Here is a 16,551-nt window from a genome sequence, read left to right as displayed (position 1 = left end):
CTTCAATCAACTTTAGGCTTGAGTCTAGACGGAGTAAAAGTCAGAAGGACCATAAATTACCTTTAGTCTTGAGTCTAGACTGAGGAACAATAAGAAGTATCTTCTAGAAGCTCCGGCTCATAGGGAAGTAAGAGATCTGCAATGCAGTTGGGGTCCTGACCTAACTGTACTTTAAAGATGATCAGTAAAATCTCAAAATCAATTCTGTATGTAACTGGTAAATACTAAAATTGGTGTTATCTGGTGTGTTGCTTTAGCTGCTGCATCCTGAATGAGACATGAGTGGGACGTTTGATTGAGGCAGAAATTGAGAAGGTTGCAGTAATCTAAATGAGATGAGATAAAAGCGTGGATGACCTCTAAATCTGTGGAGCATAAAAATGACCTGATTTTAAATATGCAAGCTAGATCAGATATAGTGGAGGAAAGAGGAGGCAATCAATGAGGAAGTGATCACTTACACCACAGGTACTGTGAGACACCACCAGGTATTGCTGAAGGGACTCTTTCTCCACAGAGGCTGAGAGCGGTGCACATAGCTCAGGGAGATCACCACTGGGAAATAGAGATCGATGTACACAAACAGGAGATGGAAGACATTTATCAAAAAAAGAAACATGATAGGTTTGATTGTTGTTTATGCTGCGTGTCTGAGTCACAGTTCATACCTGTGTGCAAGGCCAGGAACCCGGCCATAACCTTCTGAGTTAGCAGCAGACCGTTTGACAGCTCACTGAACCAATGAGGGGCGTTCTCAGAAGAGCTGCATTCACAAATACAGTGAGAAGTCATTGAACTGATATATTAAATCTCTCATTTTCTATTTTTACTTATATTAATTGCGATACCTTGGTATAATTACTGTAAACAAATGAGATCACGGTCGAGACGATTGGCAGCCTCTACCTCACACCAGCGGTACTGTTTTTAGTGTTTCTCAAGAATAAGACTACATCTCCCACAAACCCCTTGACTTCCTATGGCGAAGCAGATGTTGCCACTTATCCTCCTCCCCCTCAGTGGTGCCACCCTGGGTGTGTTTATTTTCTCTTTGGCTTTACTGAAGAGGATCAACATGTTGGAAGTGATTTTCCCCCATCTGCCTTTCACTCCTTCCACCATCTGCTATTGAGGGAAAGTCTGAAATCTTTAGCTCCATTAGCTCAGTTTCCTGCCAAATCCCACCCGGTGGCACAGAATGTGTGGCACAGCGTAGAGCACAGCAGTGGATGCTACCAATCTTCTCTGCGATGGTCTCTTTTGTTTACAGTTATTATACTTATGTCTAAAGTTAACGTGGTATAACGTATAGGTTAAAATGCTACATGTAGCACCTGTAAACATCCTTTATGTCCGTTTGCATGCGATGGTGAGGGTTCTTCCTACCTTTCTGTGAGTATATGAGTGCAGGCGGGGGTGGTGGTGTTGTCGGCCAGGGTTAAGTTGCCGGCTCTGAGGCAAACCTCTTGTAGGGTGAAGCCGAAGCCCACTAGGTAGGCACACACAGTCAGGCCAAACTTCAGCAGGAAACAACCGAGGAAGTAGTTCTGGGTCTGGTGGAAGAGGACAGGATGACAAAATCCTCTAATTAATTAAATGGTAGCCTATGTAAAATTTTCACTTTAACCTACAACCTTCTCAGTAGGTCAAAAGATATGGTTGTCTAGTCACATGGTACTGTTGTTCAATCAATCTATTGGTTCAACAAGTGATTTCCCCCAAGTTAGTCACCTGCCCAACTTCATTCTATTGTTGACAGCCCATCTGTATCAAGCAGGCTTATTATCTTCTACAGGGTGAAGCAAGACTCCATTATACGATTGCTATCATCAATTATAGTGAATTTTTCAACCTCTGTGTTTAGCAGTAACTAAAGCTTACAGAGCAGTGGTATGCGATCCTACCTTCCTAGGAATGGCATCTAGGTTCTTCCCTGTGGCAACTGTCATGACTGAACTGTCTGGAGGCTTCCCCAAAAGAGACACGCTGTCAACAAAACGCATACGGATGGTTAGTGTGACGTTCTGTTTCACAGCGATAAGCCATAGTAACATCAGTTTCCTTATGTTAGGAGTGAGTGTGTGTTTGTGTGTGTGTGTGTACCTTAGCAGTGGGCAGCTGAAGCAGGACAGCCAGAGGATGTCAGTGGTGTTCATGGGAGGAGGGAGCTGGGCTAGACAGGCTAAGAACTGCAGAAAGAACACCACAAGACACTTGCATTCAATCATACAATATCAACAAAACCTGCTTTTCACACACATAATTAAAAAAACTTTAAAGCGACACTGAACAATTTCACACTTTTGCGGCCCGACTGGCAGTGAAAGATAACAGTTTTGCATTTTTGAAAGTTTGAAGGACTTAATTACCCCAAAAAAAACCATGCAACGTAAACTGTGCACTAATAGGATCTAATTTTCTCTTCTTAGTGGCTGGTAGGGGTGGAGATGGTGGGAAAAAAATCTTTTTGCCGGTCGGTTCAGTCGTCATTGGTGAGTCCTGCTTTCTTTGGCCGTAGCCACTGTAATAATAATGCAGTGTAAAGCACACGGTAGGGAAAATAAAAAAATAGAGAAAAGATAAAGTACAACAAAAATAAAATAAAGTAAAAAATAATAAGATACAAACTATAGGCTCCCAGAACAGCACTGATTAAAACCTAGTCAAAGGCACCATTAAAAAGAGAATTTTTGTTCATAATTTGTGCATAAAAGCAAAAAGTAGCTACCCCGGGTTTTGATTTAATCCTGGGAATAAATAAAAGGCTTCTACCTGATGATCTAAGGGTTCTAGTGGGTTCATAACACACAAGCACATCTAATCTGTACTTCAGTGCCAAGACCGTTTGCTTTATAAACCATTAATAAAACTGCAGGGATCTAAAAGTTCATATGCTCAAAACATGAATGCCAATTTTACACCAGTTTTTTTTATTATGTTTGTCTCTCACCTGGATGATGACCAGACTGAGCTGACACTGCAGGAGGAACAGGAAGCACTTGCGGATGCCATAAGTTGTGTGTCGCGCCTGGAATCGATTCACACATAGACAACTTAAATAAATGAAATAGCTCTAGTTAACTTTCTGAGCGTGTGTGTGTGAGTGTGTGTGTGTGTGTGTTCCGAACCTGCTCTATGAGCTTGACCATGCTGACGCTCTCTCCCTGGTGGAAGGTGACGGAGCAGCCCAGGCTGTTGAGCTGTCCGGAGAGCCTCAGAGGAGACAGGCCCTCGGCGTCTCCGTTGAACCCTCCGCCGGTGGCGTAGCCGAACGTCTCCCACGAACACCGGGACGGGTACAGAGGGTCCAGAGCGATGCTGTGGAGGGGTGGAGGGGAGGAGGGAGGCGGTTAGTGCCGGGACATGATGTATCAGTATTTTCCACCCTGCTAAGAATAGAAAATCTGGAGGAAACACTGAATGCTTGTAATTTTTTGGAATACGACAGCAGTGTCAATCCAAAAATATCAGTATCAACCTTGAAAAACCAACACTGGTCAAACCCTAATATCAATAACATTCATTTATACATGAAAATATGATCAAAACAACAGCTGTTTAGGGTGTTTAGGGGTGTGTGTGTATACCTGAGGTCGCTCTGGAGAAACAGGCGGCTGTTGCGGAAATTGGCAGAGCTTCCCAGACAGCATGTAACCTCCCTGTTCTCCTGCATTATCTTCATCATCTCACACATTGCTGTGGAGAAACACCAACGTAAGTATGTGTAAATTTCACTTCAAAGCCAAACACCCAACATCACTGAGTGTATCCAGTGTATTTCTTTAGACAACAGTTATTCAGATCTGCTCTATCCATGAAGTAGGCTGAGGACTCACTGTCAGGGGTGCAGTCGGTGAAGAGGGGCACCAAAAGAGGCACGTTATCAATGTTCTTCAAGTGAGGACGAACCTGGTGGATACCACGAGGTAGCTTGGCCTGGGGCAGGGGCAGGGAGGAAGGATACACACTCAGTAAGGACATCATTAGACTAAATCAAAGCATATTAACTCCAAAATGGTACACTGGCAATATGGTAAACCCCAGGGCAATGCACCCAAAAACTTGCCTAGTGCAGCTTTAATATAATAACATTTACTTATAGAGCACTTCTCAAAATCGAGTTACGAAGTACTTTAGATAAATGAAAGCTGAAAAACAGTGTGTAGAAAGCTCCATCAGCCTTTCGTTTTCAGCATGGACTGTGAAACCACTAAAAGAACGTTGCCCGAGGATCTCAGAGTGGAATGAATCAAAGCTAAAATGGGGATAATATGCTGTCTCCTGAATATACTCTGCAGGGCAAGACAGCTGGACAGGGAGTTACAGTAGTCAGTTCAAAGAGAGAAACCAGCCTGTATTGTGAGGGTGAAGGAGGAACAGACACAGGCCCTTTGCCACTGAGAAGAGAGCTGTGCAGCGACTTTATTGGTATTGACGGAGCCGTTGTTACCCTGTTGCAGTCCTCCAGGAAGCTGGGGACATCGCTGTCCGTGGGCTGGAAACTGGCCAGGTCAGAATGGGCTTCTTCCTCTGGGAGTAATGGACCTTCCGCCTCGTCCCGAGAATCTATAACACATACGAATACAGCGGGTTAAGGCTGGGGACACACCGCAAAACAGACCGGGCATCACACGCTTCGGGTTTGATTCGTTGACCAGTTCACACTACAGGAGGATGTCATGACTTGGCCGGATTTGAGTCGTAAAAATCGAGCGTGTTTGAAATAATGGTGATGGTCCAAACTAGCACCGATCTTGAAAATCAGGACTGATAGCCAAATCGTGGCTATAGCCAGCCTAAAAGTCATGCAGTGTATCCCCGGCATAAGCGGAATACAATGCATAGAAACGCATCATAAGCGCAGTTTCAAATGTACAAACACAGGTACGGTACCTTGGTTCAAGTCTTCATGCAAGGAGCCCAGACCGGGGCTGGATGGACCTCCGTCACAGGGACTATCTCCGTTAGGAGTCAGAGAGATGTGACAGTTCCAGCCTGTCTCTAAACCCATCTTCTCTGCAAAGACCTGCACAGACAAGACGGCGTTGATGCTAATGAGCACAGACAACAACGTACACGTGTAATATGGTTCCTCCATCTGGGGTTTTTCCACAAGGTGAATGTTTAGTAATGCACATATTCAAATCTGCACATTAAACACCTATGCTATCTACATCTGTAAATTTAATATAATAAGGCAAATAGTATTTTTTACAAGGCCCACCGAAACACTTCTCATGTTCATCTGTTGTGTGATAGATTGCATATATCTTGATATTTTTTTTATAATTTTTCCACTTTATTTGTCTCAATATTCTCTACATAACACTGTGGTTCATTTCTTTTTCTCACCTTATCATTGGAATCATACGGTACATTCACATGAATATAGAGCCCACTATTAGGAAACCAATTTTTACATTCTATGTCTTTGGAGTTGCTTAAAAAAAATAAAGGTGACCATGGGGGTGTTTCACATGTGTCTGGGCTTATATATATTCACCTTGCTGCGGAGCTCATCCTCCATGGAAAAGTAGACGAAGCGGATGCAGGCGGTGACCAGGGCGTCGATGAGCCGCACCGTGTCCAGCCTCGCCTGGAACTGGGACGACACCATGCCCATGAAGATCTGACCGCTCAGGGCCTGGACACAATCCTCCCGCTCTAAACCCTCACCTATACCCTCTGTAGAGATGAGGGGGGGGGAAGACGTCGGATAGAGAGAGGAGTGAGGAGGGGATCACCAGTTATACATCACTTTCCCATTGAAGATCCAACTAGCCCCGCCCTCCGTCCCGCCTCCGTACCGTCAGAGCTCCAGCTGTTCCTGCGGGAGCTGTGCTTGATGGGCGTGGTGGAGGGCAGCTCCACCCCGGAGAAGAGGCTGGGACCCGGGGCCAGCTCCACGCACTTCCCGTTCAGCTGGCAGGACAGCGACACCTGCATGGGTTTGTAGGCGAAGGCCGAGCAGTAGCCCGACAGGCAGGCACGCTGGTAGAAGTCCAGAACCTTCTTTCTGCAAGAGGGCAAAGGAAAGAGGAAAAACCGTTATGTTATGTAAGCCTAATACCAGTATTTTATGCCTTTAAAAGCATTTTCATTTAATTCCATTGAATAATTTGAGAAAATGTGGGTGATACCTGTCGGAGCCTGACAGGGGGTAGATGTCGGCTCCGTCCCAGAAGTCGGTGCAGGCCTCCAGAATGAGGTCAGCCGAGCCGTGGGACAGCATCTGGACGTTATCTATAGCAGAGAGGTCAGAGGGCAAGACAGACCGAGTTACATTACTTACTTCAGGAGGTCGAAAAACGAAAACAAACTAACTCTCCAACTTACTATGCCATACATAGGCCAGAAGAAAAAAAAGGGAAAAAAGGGGGGAATTAATAAGACAAGATGCATACAGTATACTAAGAAGTACTGCTTATACAGCTATGCGATTTATTCTAAAATGCCAGATATGTGTTGCATTATCATCATAAGATTTAGGAATGTATATCAATACATCACTGTATGGCAGCAGTCCATGCAGACTAATAGATGAAGAACCCAGAACTAAGTTGTGTAATGATGTGTGAATTTCATTTACATACAAAAAGAGGATTATGGAAGTTGTGAAAAAGAAAATACAGCTAAGGTGTGAAGATTTCTAATTATAATTTTCTTTTTATAAGTCACACCTTCCTTTTATTAATTAGATACAGTTCAGTGAAAAACAGACATGATACAAAATGAAGTGTCTCACTCCGCTTGAAAAACAAAACAGCACAGTGGGGACAGAGTGAGGTAGGCAGCTTGCTAGAGAGCGGGACCTGTGTGTGCACTCACTGGAGGAGGCGTCCCGTACGAACAGGGAGATGAGGTGGGACATGGGAGGCTGGCGCTTGATGAAGTGGTGCAGGCGGCGGGGACCCGACTCCTTGGCCTTCTCTCCGGACGGCAGCTGGTACAGAGCCAAGTGGTTCTCCTGTTTGAACAGCTCCCTCGCGCCGGGGGTGAACCCTGACACACACACACACACACACAGGGAATTGAGAGGGCAGATTGTGTGGGGGGTGTACACCTGGTTGGTTTACAGCAAATACTGAACCCTGTCCTTGGTTTCCTCCTTTATCCAAATGACAACACAGCTGAGAGGGAGGTTTCTCGCTACGTTTTCAAACCAACCCTAGAGCTTCATTTGGACTTTGTGATCTAAGTGTGAGCCGACCACCTGATTTTTGCGTGAACTATTCCTTTAAAACACTCTGTAATTTATGGGTTTTTACAAGTTTCACCCCAGAGGAAGGTCCTTTCATGTACCAACTCTCTGATCAATAAAGGAAACCACTGCTCCCATGCGGCTTTTGATGATGAATTATGGTTTGCTTGAAATTGCGCCGGGGTGAAATATAACCAAACCAATACATAAACGCAACAAAGCAACAACTCGGAGCCATAATTTATCATCAAAGCCATGTGGGAGCAGCCATTTCCTTCACTGATCAGAAAGTTATACTGGGAAAGGACTTTCTTCTGGTTTAAAACTCATTTTAATCCATAATTCATGTTGGGTGGCATCGCAGTCATGTCGTGTTCTCCTTCTGAACAAAACTCCAGGGTAGGGCTGAACAATTAATCAAAGTTTTATCAAAATCGCAATATGGCCTACTGCAATTTTAAAATTGCAGGAGGCGCAATATTTGTTAAAGGTGAAATGTGTGTCAAAATAGCATTTTAAAGTAAATATTGTGGTGCTGCAGAGCTGTCCTGGCCTACACATCATGTTCTACAGACTTAAGAAAACATCTTTGTTTGGTACAGATCCCCGCAAAAATCACACCATAATCATTGTAATACGTTTTTCAATGAAAATGAGAATAATGATGTAAAAATGATCATTCCCTCTAATATCGCGAATCCTATCGCAATTGCAATATCAGTCAGAATAATCGCAATTAGATATTTTTTTCAAAATCGTTCAGCCCTACTCCAGGGTTGGAAACCTCCTTCTCAACAAGGCCACAGTCTGATTACCGTTTTCTCCTAAACCCAACTAAGGGCCAAACCGAGCCGGAGTGTAACAAATACCACACCTATGAGCCTGGACAGCTCGCACAGCCCCCAGGGCACGTAGACGGGCAGCACGGTGCCGTGGCTCTCCTGCAGCGCTAGGTTGGACAGGTGGTCGGAGAAGCGGCAGAGCTGCTGCGTGACGCTGGCGTTGCACAGGTTCAGCATGATGTTGAGGCCCAGCGGCTTGAGGGAGGGCAGGTGGCACTGCCAGGACAGGTCGTCGAACTGGATGCTGACCGGGTTCTGCTGGTCCTGCGACAGGCTCAGCATCTCCAGGTGGTAGTCGCACACGAAGTCCTCGGCCTCCGCGTCCGGGCAGCCCAGCGCCAGGTCCTTGGGGGGGCGGACGGGACAAAAAGAAACAGGAAAGAGAGACATATCGATACCAAAGTCAAAGTCATGTCAGATTTGATTTGTGTATGCTGTTTCAGTGGTTCTCGACGTGGGATCCGTGGACCACCAGGGGTCCTTGAGGGGGTCCCCAGCAAATTGATGAATGGTTAAACTTCAGCATTATTTCATTTACAAGAAGTTAACACAATTAAAGAATGTAGAAGAATGACTATTTTGATCATAGTTTCACTGTTATCTCTCTACCTACAATACAGATAGTCATGGGATTCTGGACAAAATCATATCTAACATTAAAAATATTCACAGATTTGGGTCCAAGAGACAAAATCTCATCAAATCGGGGTCTGTGGCCCCGATGTGGACTAAATTACGGGGTCCTTGGTATGAAAAAGGTTGAGAATCACTGTGCCATTTCATACACAAGGAAGTGTGCTTTACATTAAATCGATAAAAGCAAAAAGAGATAGTAGTTCAAACCTGCAATAAAAACATATATCACTGAGAAAACATATATGACATAAGGAACATTTATTCATATTTGGACAAGTAGCTACCATGCATATGATACACATGAGCACAACCGCTTCAACCTGTTATCTGTGAATGAAGACGATGTATCTTTATTTGCTGTATTATTTTTCTTTCAATAAGCTGTTTTGGTTTTTCTTACTTACTCTCTATTGTCTTATTCTTATCTATATACTGCTATCTGCTGCTGTGATGACTCAGTTAATCATTAAAGTTTAGTTTACTTTAGCTTGAATTGTCATATTTGCATATCACGACAATGAATGAACTATAATATTTTTTCCATACATTTGTGTGCAGTTCCCGAAATCTTCCAAGCCCTGAAAAATGACAAAAAAAAAACAAAAAAAAAAGACTAGACTTTTTCCGGACGGTTTTTACCTGCGCCTGGTCCTCCTCGCCCCCCTCGGTGTCGTGGCTGAAGCTGACGTTGGACCCGGAGTGGTGCTTGGTGCGGGTGTGAGCGTGCTGGCAGGTGTGCCGGGGCCGCAGCGTGTCCGAGGAGCGGGCCGTGTCGTGGGACGTCTCGCTGGGCTCGGGCCCGTCCCCCAGCTGGATGGAAGACTCCGTCGGTAGGCAGAGCAGGGCCTCCGCCTCCGGGACCTGACGGACAGCGGTCGTAACCAATCAGGAGGTGGATCTAAGGCTTTGAGATGCTGCTTTTAATGCACCGGTATGGAGTACACTGGCTGTGCTGCAGGTCTTTCTGGTAAATGTTTGAGAGTTGTACCCAAGTATGTTCGCTGACAGTCACAGCTACTACTGGCTGTTATGGAAACACGATCCTCTTATAGAAAATCAGCATAAAAGGCAGTTGAGGCAGCACTTTTTCTACAAAGTACTGTGAACACGCTAGGGCTGGGCGGTATGGACCAAAAATCATATCTCGGTATTTTTAGGCTGAATGGCGATACACAATATATATTCTCTACGAAGTGGGCTAAATGTTCAGTTGTAAGTAGGGCTGGGCGATATGGACAAAATCAAATATCACAATATTTTTGACCAAATACCTTGATATCGATATTGCGACAATATTGTAGGGATGACTATTGGTGCTTTCACAAAATATTTACACAATGAGATTTTTGATAAATAATCATCAGTAATGTGGATATAATGACTAAGTGGGTAAAGGCAAATAATAGAACAGCTAGAACAGTCTGGTAAGTTCAGAAAATGACATCACTTTACTGTAATGCAGCCTTTAAAACCAGGAAAAGACACTTATGCCATATCACCATATTATGATATCCAAAATCTAAGACGATATCTAGTCTCATATCACGATATCGATATAATACCGATATATTGCCCAGCCCTAGAACACGCCCATGTTTACTACTATTCATTGGACTGGACATCTAGATATTTAATACATAACTGCAAAACAAACAAATGGAAAAAATCAAATGCAGGGAATTCAACCATACAGACAAGACTGGACTCCTACATCATGACACCTTGCATTGAGGAGAAACTCTCCTCAACGCAAGAATCACTGACAGATGAAACGATGAAAAAAGTTGCCTGAGCGGTCACATTCACACACACACACACACACACACACACACACACACACACACACACCTCTACCTCATCCCTGTCGTCGTCCGTCTCCATGCGGCAGTAGGAGTTGATTGACAGGTCGTCCTGGAGGTCGTCTTGGCTGTCGTGAGGCGGCTCCACCCGCCCGCTGAAGAACAGCACGGTCTCCGGACTGGGGTTGGGCCACGACAGGATGCCCTGCTTGTCCACGCAGCAGAGCACCTACACACACACACACACACAGCGGACACACAGCTAATTTACAACTAAAACTCATGCACACACACCAACTATAAAGTGGCTTAGATTGGCTTATTTTGAGGGTGGGAGTACAGTAAAACTACATTTCCATGAATGTGTTTTTTCTCCATCCATTTCAGCTATACTTCCTTCTTTCCGTTCTTCCATGTTGCTGTCCGACGTTTAATTATCAGGTTGTTGTTTTTTTATGTCCTTAGCAAAATCTATGCCCATAGTACCATGTGGGCACACACAATACTCACAGTGACAGATCCCAGAATGTGTAGAAGGCTGGAAGTGTAGCAGAGTGTCTGAGACTCTCCCTTCAGGACGCCCACCAGGTGTCTCCACACACAACGCAGCATCTCCTGCACACATACACACACATACACACACACACAGTCAGACTACTGCTCTCTACTAAATGCTAGAAAGAGGGACGCACGTCCCAATAAAAGCAAATCGTATTTGTATTCAAGCACTACTTCTGTCATAACTAAAGCGATAAAGCTATTCAAAATGAAAATTTGAAAAGCTAGCTTTCTGTAGCAAGGAAGAGCAAATGGAGTGAAAAGCTCAGCCTGAAAAGCCTAAACCAGCTCTAAAGCAAATTAATGTGCCTGTATCAGCTTTGTGATTGGGCTAAAAAAAAGAAAGAAAGAAAAAAAAAAGACAAAGCCTCTAAGCTATAATGCTACTGTTACATGGCAAGGAGGCAAAGCCTAATGAAACTGCGGCATTAGTATATGATCCAAAACATTTCCATGCGCTTCTTGATTTTGTTATGGATGGAATCCACGACGGCTCGTTCAGCGGGGGACAAACCAATCACCGTGACTCAGTCCTGACAGAGCCAAGGCAACCGCCTGATCAGTTTGGACAGATTCCCTTCCTTGCCTCCTCTTTTTATCATGAGCAAGCAGTGTCCCAAATTAACTTTTTGGCTCACCCGCCAAGGACTGGTGAACTAAAAAACATTAACGCGCCCAGGAATAGTTGGCAGCCAAAATAATCAATATACACTTTTCCACAGCAACCACTACCTGTTTTCACTGCTATTTCATTCAATAAAGAGACGAGAGCAGGTTTAGTTTTCATTTAGAACTTGCTCACTCACCCACTACAATGGGTCAAGTTTGTAATTCATCATGAAGTGACTTGCCATATGGAAACAATGTTAAATTTCAACTAACAGGATAGTTAACCATTCAGGCTGCAGAGAAACAGAAGTTTAGATGCTACGATTTATGTAGAGCAGCATATCAGGTGGCCAATCAGTAGCCTGTTTGATTTATATGGCTCAGTCAGAGAGAGTGAGTGAGAATGGGGACAAAATTTTAAAACAGGCAAAGACTGAGGTGTTATGTTATTGTCTCAAAAAGTTACCAGCCAAATCTTACTAGCATCTGACGCTTGGCGGGTGTTAATTTTGGACCCTGCGAGCACATCAAAAAGATTTTCATGGTAATTCCAAAGGAGATAAGGAAAGGACTCGAGGAGTGGAAAACCTAGAGAATCACTGGCATAGGGCCAGAGTGGGGCTGATTTCCAGTCATGCAGTGCAGGCAGACGGGCAGAGGTGGAGGGTCAGGCACAGATTTAAGTGGAAGCCCTTCTCAGGATCACCTCCTCCTTATACTCTACCGCTTCCTGTTTGTATTCATCTGTAGCAAAGCCATAGCCGGGAACACAACATCGACGGTTTCAGGAAGGCGGATCGGTAGTAATCAACTGCTGATTGCTGATTCGCTTTGGTTTTTCTTTGATTACTACAGACCAGCAGACAAATGAAGGAGGAGGGGTCAAAGATCGGGTTCGGTCGGGAGCCGTGAGAGGTCGTGAGAACGGGAAGTTGTACCCGGGGGGTGAAAGGTGAGAAAATGATCGGAAAAAGAGGCAGCGTGGACCGCCAAAATAACACAGCAAAAGATGACAATCGAGGTGAGACTTACATCCGTGGGCGCTCGGTCGAGACGCGTCGACTGATAATCCATAGATGGATGGAGAGTGACCGTAACCAAAGAGCCAAAGGAAACAAAATAACTCATCGTGCAAGATGAAAGAAAAATATAGGAAACAAAGCAGGGTGCTCAAGTTAAAAGAAAATAAGTGAATGACAAAAAAAACCAAGATGGCTGAATCAGAAGACGTCCGTGATGATGATTCCAAAGTAAAGAAATAAAAGACGAAGTGGGGGGGGGGGGGGGTGGGAGGGGTAGTGAGAGCTGTGTACAGGGTTCCACAGAGGGGGTTGCAGCGAGCGAGTGAAGACAGGCGAGGGGGTGGGGGGGTCAAGCGAGAGGAGGAGGGAGGGAGGGGGGGAGCGAGACAGCGAGAGGTTATACCTGGGAGGAAACCACTTCGGTGTAGCTGCTTAGAGTATCCTCAGAGAACTTAGCAAGCTGGGGCGAGAGAAGAGTCTAGTTAAAACAGAGGGAGGCCCTCACTGTTTCTCCTCTGTGTGTCTATGTGTGTGTGTGTGTGTGTGTGTGTGCGCGTCTGTGTGTGTGTTAGGGTTAGGCCGATATGGGTTTTTGAAGGCCAGTGAAGCTGAAGCTGCCTATAGTTTCCTAGATACTTTTATTCTTATCGGGGTGGAAAAGACTCTGAAACAGTATTTAGACCATCATGGGATACTAAAACTCTCCATTGAAACTGAGGATGACAATAAGAATAAAAGAACAATAGCATATTCATGGACGCTTATGTAGAATCTGATCAAAATGTCCCAAACCACAATATCGGTCTAACCCTAGAGTGTATGTGTGTGTGTGTGTGTGTGTGTGTGTGTGTGTCTTTAGCTGTTAGTTACAACATAGAACACAAGGGCATGAATCCTCTGTTAGTAGTGACAGCTCTCTCTCTGTTCCTGTCAGTGCACAACACAAAGTTACGTGAAAAAGTTAAGTGTGACTGTGTGTGTGTGTGTGTGTGTGTGTGCCTCTCACCAGGCCTGTGGGTGAAGCGCGGCTGGACTCGGCGAGGACCCGGGCCTCTCCATAGGCGTTCACCAGCACCCACATGACGGGGAAGAGCAGGGGCAAGATGGGCAGAACGCCCATCAGCTGGCAAAACACCATTTCACACATTTACATCTCATTTGTTTATGTTTCGGGGGGTTATGTTATGGATTTCCACGAAACTTTGTGGAAAGGTTGGTCACGGGTCAAGGAGGAACCGATTCACTTTTCACACCGAGTGGCCAAAGGGGGGCGTGGCTTCCCACAAAAAGGCATATAACAATCCCTCCATTATTGGCTCAAACAACATGGGACCACTGGAGAGCTGCCAATATAAAGTGGCAAGAATTTGAACAGGCATATCTATGGAAGAAATTATTAACTTTTGGTGAAAATCTGACTGGCATATCTTGACAATCGCATAGCGTTGGCAGAAGTATGCGCTCTACTGAGTGCCATCTAGTTTTTAACCTTTATTTAAATCTGATAGTTTTGTTGAGATTTCTTAAAAAAAAGAAATAAATATTGCCTTTCAAGAGAAACCTGACTAGAAGCCTGACCTTTTGAATGTCAACAATTTTAACACCTCTAAACCTGAATTTAAGATTTAAGAAAACTGGATTTTAAATGCTTCATTTAACTTTATTCATGAACTTTGAAGGCCCTGGGTTTAGAGAGTATAATTTAAGACTTTTCCAGCCCCTTCTAACAGGATGTTCTTAGCAAACATTAAAGTTCCAGACAAACAACATCCATTGTCCACAAGCAAAAATACATTTAAAGTCACATAATATGTATTGTAAGAGAATGTATACTATATGAAAGCTCAAAAGGCAGCAGTCTAATAGCTGGGTCAACTAGTCAATATGTCCATGTATCCTCATTTTAATAATCCTAATAATCACAAAGATAAGCAAATACATAACATAGCGGCAAAATACTCCATACACTCCAGTCTTTGGCAACTGTGACATTTATATTTTGGAATGTTTTTACCTGCAGTTGGAAGAAGTTGTAGCAGGGAGGGGTGAGACTGGGCGCGTCACAGAAATACCGGACAATGTTCACCAGTAGGAACGCCACCTAAAGGCAGAGGTCATACAGTGAGGCACAAGAGACTAACGTTATTCATTTAACAAGAGGAGTCGGCTGCTTCTGAATAAGATGAGGAGCTGCCCTTGGGTTGTTTTAAGAACAAGCGATGCCGAACGCATGGCAGAAGCAATTTAGACCCCCCGTGTAACTGCTCACCAGCACGATAGGACAGGCCAGCTTGGCCATGACTGACTGTACAGTAAACCTCTCGTTATCCAGCGCCGTGATTGGCCGAGACAGCGCCTGCTCCAAACTGTTCCTGTTGAAACAAAGAGAGGACAAAAGGATAATAAACTTTTTATAAAACTTGAAGATCTAACCCTAATCCTCCCCCCTCCCCGTACATCTGTACATCAGACCTGACACAACCTCAATGTGAAAAAACGGACCACATCTATAATCATTCATCTCCATTTGGTTGGGATATATGAAAGCCTGGAGAATCATTCAGAAGTTGGGAAAACATGTTCATCCTTAACGCACCTCTTCAGAAATGATTAACACTTTGTACTATAATACTAACAGCTCCTCCCAGCCTGTATGTTCTTGTCCATATGGATGTGTATAGGGTTTTTACAGATGTATGATTAAGAACTAAGGAAATACCTTCACCTTAATACTATCAAATACAGTGAGCTGGACAGCAGATCTTTGAACATTTCTATTAACATTTAATCTTGTATCTTATATTCTGTCTCCTTCACATTCCAAAAAACAGCACAAAACAACTGTGAACCTCTAGGCCCGACATAGCCGAGTCCCCCACCTGACAGGGTCCAGCACCGGAGTTCGGACCACCCTGAAGAGGCGGTGCTGCTGGGGGCTCTGGGGGCCCCTCTTCTCGTTGGCCCGCGGGGAGGGAGGAGGGGAGAACGGGGGGAACAAGTCTCCTGGCTCCAGCACAATGTGCTCGTCATCCTGTAGACCGGGAGGGGGGGGAGGGGGGACCAGACAAAGCTGGTGATACACGGTTTGGTTTCTGTATCTGTGTGTGCACATGCAACCACACGCAAACTAACCTTAATCCCTCTGAGGGATGCAAATGCCTCTTGCCCGGGCCTCAGGGCGATGATGTCACCTTCCACCAGCAGACTGACGGGCAGGTTGACCAGCTGCGAGTCGCGGTAGGTCCAGTGGAGGGACCAGGACGGGGATGAGGGCGTGTACAGGTCGGGGTAGAGAGACGGAGGCCACCGCACCGGCTCACCCATACACCGGGACAGATAGTCTAGAGGGGATAGAGTATGACAAGGTAACAGTAAAAACAAATGATGTCAAATGATGCAGTTCCTCTCTCAGCCAATCGGTAACAAATGAAGTTGAGTGACAAGGATTCCGAGTCAACCGGCCCCTTGACTCACCGTCTAACTGTGTGATGATGCCCTTCAGGCGCCGGACCATCTCGCTCCTCTTCAGCCTCTCCTGCCGTCCGACCAGCAGCAGGTTCAGCAGGAAGAGGAGGAGGAGGGCCGCGGCGTTCACCAGCTCTATGCCGGAACTACGGGTGGAGGAGAGAGAGAGAGGAATGGGAAGATGAGCGGAGAGGAAGAGAGAGAGAGCGGAGCCATAATGTGACAAAAATGAGGGAAGTGAGAATTAATCAGCTGATAGAAAGTTTCTCCAAATATAACTGTTAATGTTGTGGAACTTTTGACTAATGCCCTCTGGTTGTCAACAGAATCAAACTGTAGCAATCCCATCTACTTCCCAGTGAAAATAACCTCAAATATACAATGAAGCGCTCTGATTGGTCAGCGGGATGCATCATTAA

At 44.9% G+C, this 16,551-nt stretch overlaps 1 protein-coding gene across 4 annotated transcripts in view; it reads right to left on the bottom strand.

The window, feature by feature from the left end:
* The window catches only part of tmem94 (transmembrane protein 94), a 28,956-nt gene that overhangs the window by 4,110 nt on the left and 8,295 nt on the right, over positions 1–16,551 (bottom strand). The window contains exons 5-30 of one of the 4 annotated variants that reach the window (XM_071544472.1): positions 16,142–16,278; positions 15,800–16,008; positions 15,547–15,698; positions 14,937–15,039; positions 14,682–14,768; positions 13,674–13,790; positions 13,071–13,127; positions 10,989–11,093; positions 10,528–10,707; positions 9,319–9,540; positions 8,076–8,388; positions 6,829–7,002; positions 6,141–6,243; positions 5,808–6,016; positions 5,504–5,685; positions 4,894–5,026; positions 4,451–4,566; positions 3,837–3,936; positions 3,588–3,696; positions 3,129–3,318; positions 2,951–3,028; positions 2,104–2,189; positions 1,905–1,986; positions 1,387–1,553; positions 669–763; positions 462–555 (exon numbers count right to left, since the gene is read on the bottom strand). In XM_071544472.1, coding sequence (XP_071400573.1) covers positions 462–555; positions 669–763; positions 1,387–1,553; positions 1,905–1,986; positions 2,104–2,189; positions 2,951–3,028; positions 3,129–3,318; positions 3,588–3,696; positions 3,837–3,936; positions 4,451–4,566; positions 4,894–5,026; positions 5,504–5,685; positions 5,808–6,016; positions 6,141–6,243; positions 6,829–7,002; positions 8,076–8,388; positions 9,319–9,540; positions 10,528–10,707; positions 10,989–11,093; positions 13,071–13,127; positions 13,674–13,790; positions 14,682–14,768; positions 14,937–15,039; positions 15,547–15,698; positions 15,800–16,008; positions 16,142–16,278 — 3,600 coding nt within the window. Of the gene's footprint in view, positions 1–461; positions 556–668; positions 764–1,386; positions 1,554–1,904; positions 1,987–2,103; positions 2,190–2,950; positions 3,029–3,128; positions 3,319–3,587; positions 3,697–3,836; positions 3,937–4,450; positions 4,567–4,893; positions 5,027–5,503; positions 5,686–5,807; positions 6,017–6,140; positions 6,244–6,828; positions 7,003–8,075; positions 8,389–9,318; positions 9,541–10,527; positions 10,708–10,988; positions 11,094–13,070; positions 13,128–13,673; positions 13,791–14,681; positions 14,769–14,936; positions 15,040–15,546; positions 15,699–15,799; positions 16,009–16,141; positions 16,279–16,551 lie in introns of those variants that run through there. The other 3 variants (XM_071544473.1, XM_071544474.1, XM_071544475.1) reach the window with 3 other exon arrangements.

The sequence above is a fragment of the Centroberyx affinis genome, unplaced genomic scaffold, assembly GCF_046629955.1.
Source record: "Centroberyx affinis isolate AG114_WGS23_722 - 3 ecotype Tasmania unplaced genomic scaffold, CSIRO-AGI_Caff_v1 ptg004591l_1, whole genome shotgun sequence".
NCBI classification, from domain to species: domain Eukaryota; kingdom Metazoa; phylum Chordata; class Actinopteri; order Beryciformes; family Berycidae; genus Centroberyx; species Centroberyx affinis.
Note: the sequence above shows the minus strand (reverse complement) of the source record. Positions and strands in the feature narration are given on the sequence as shown.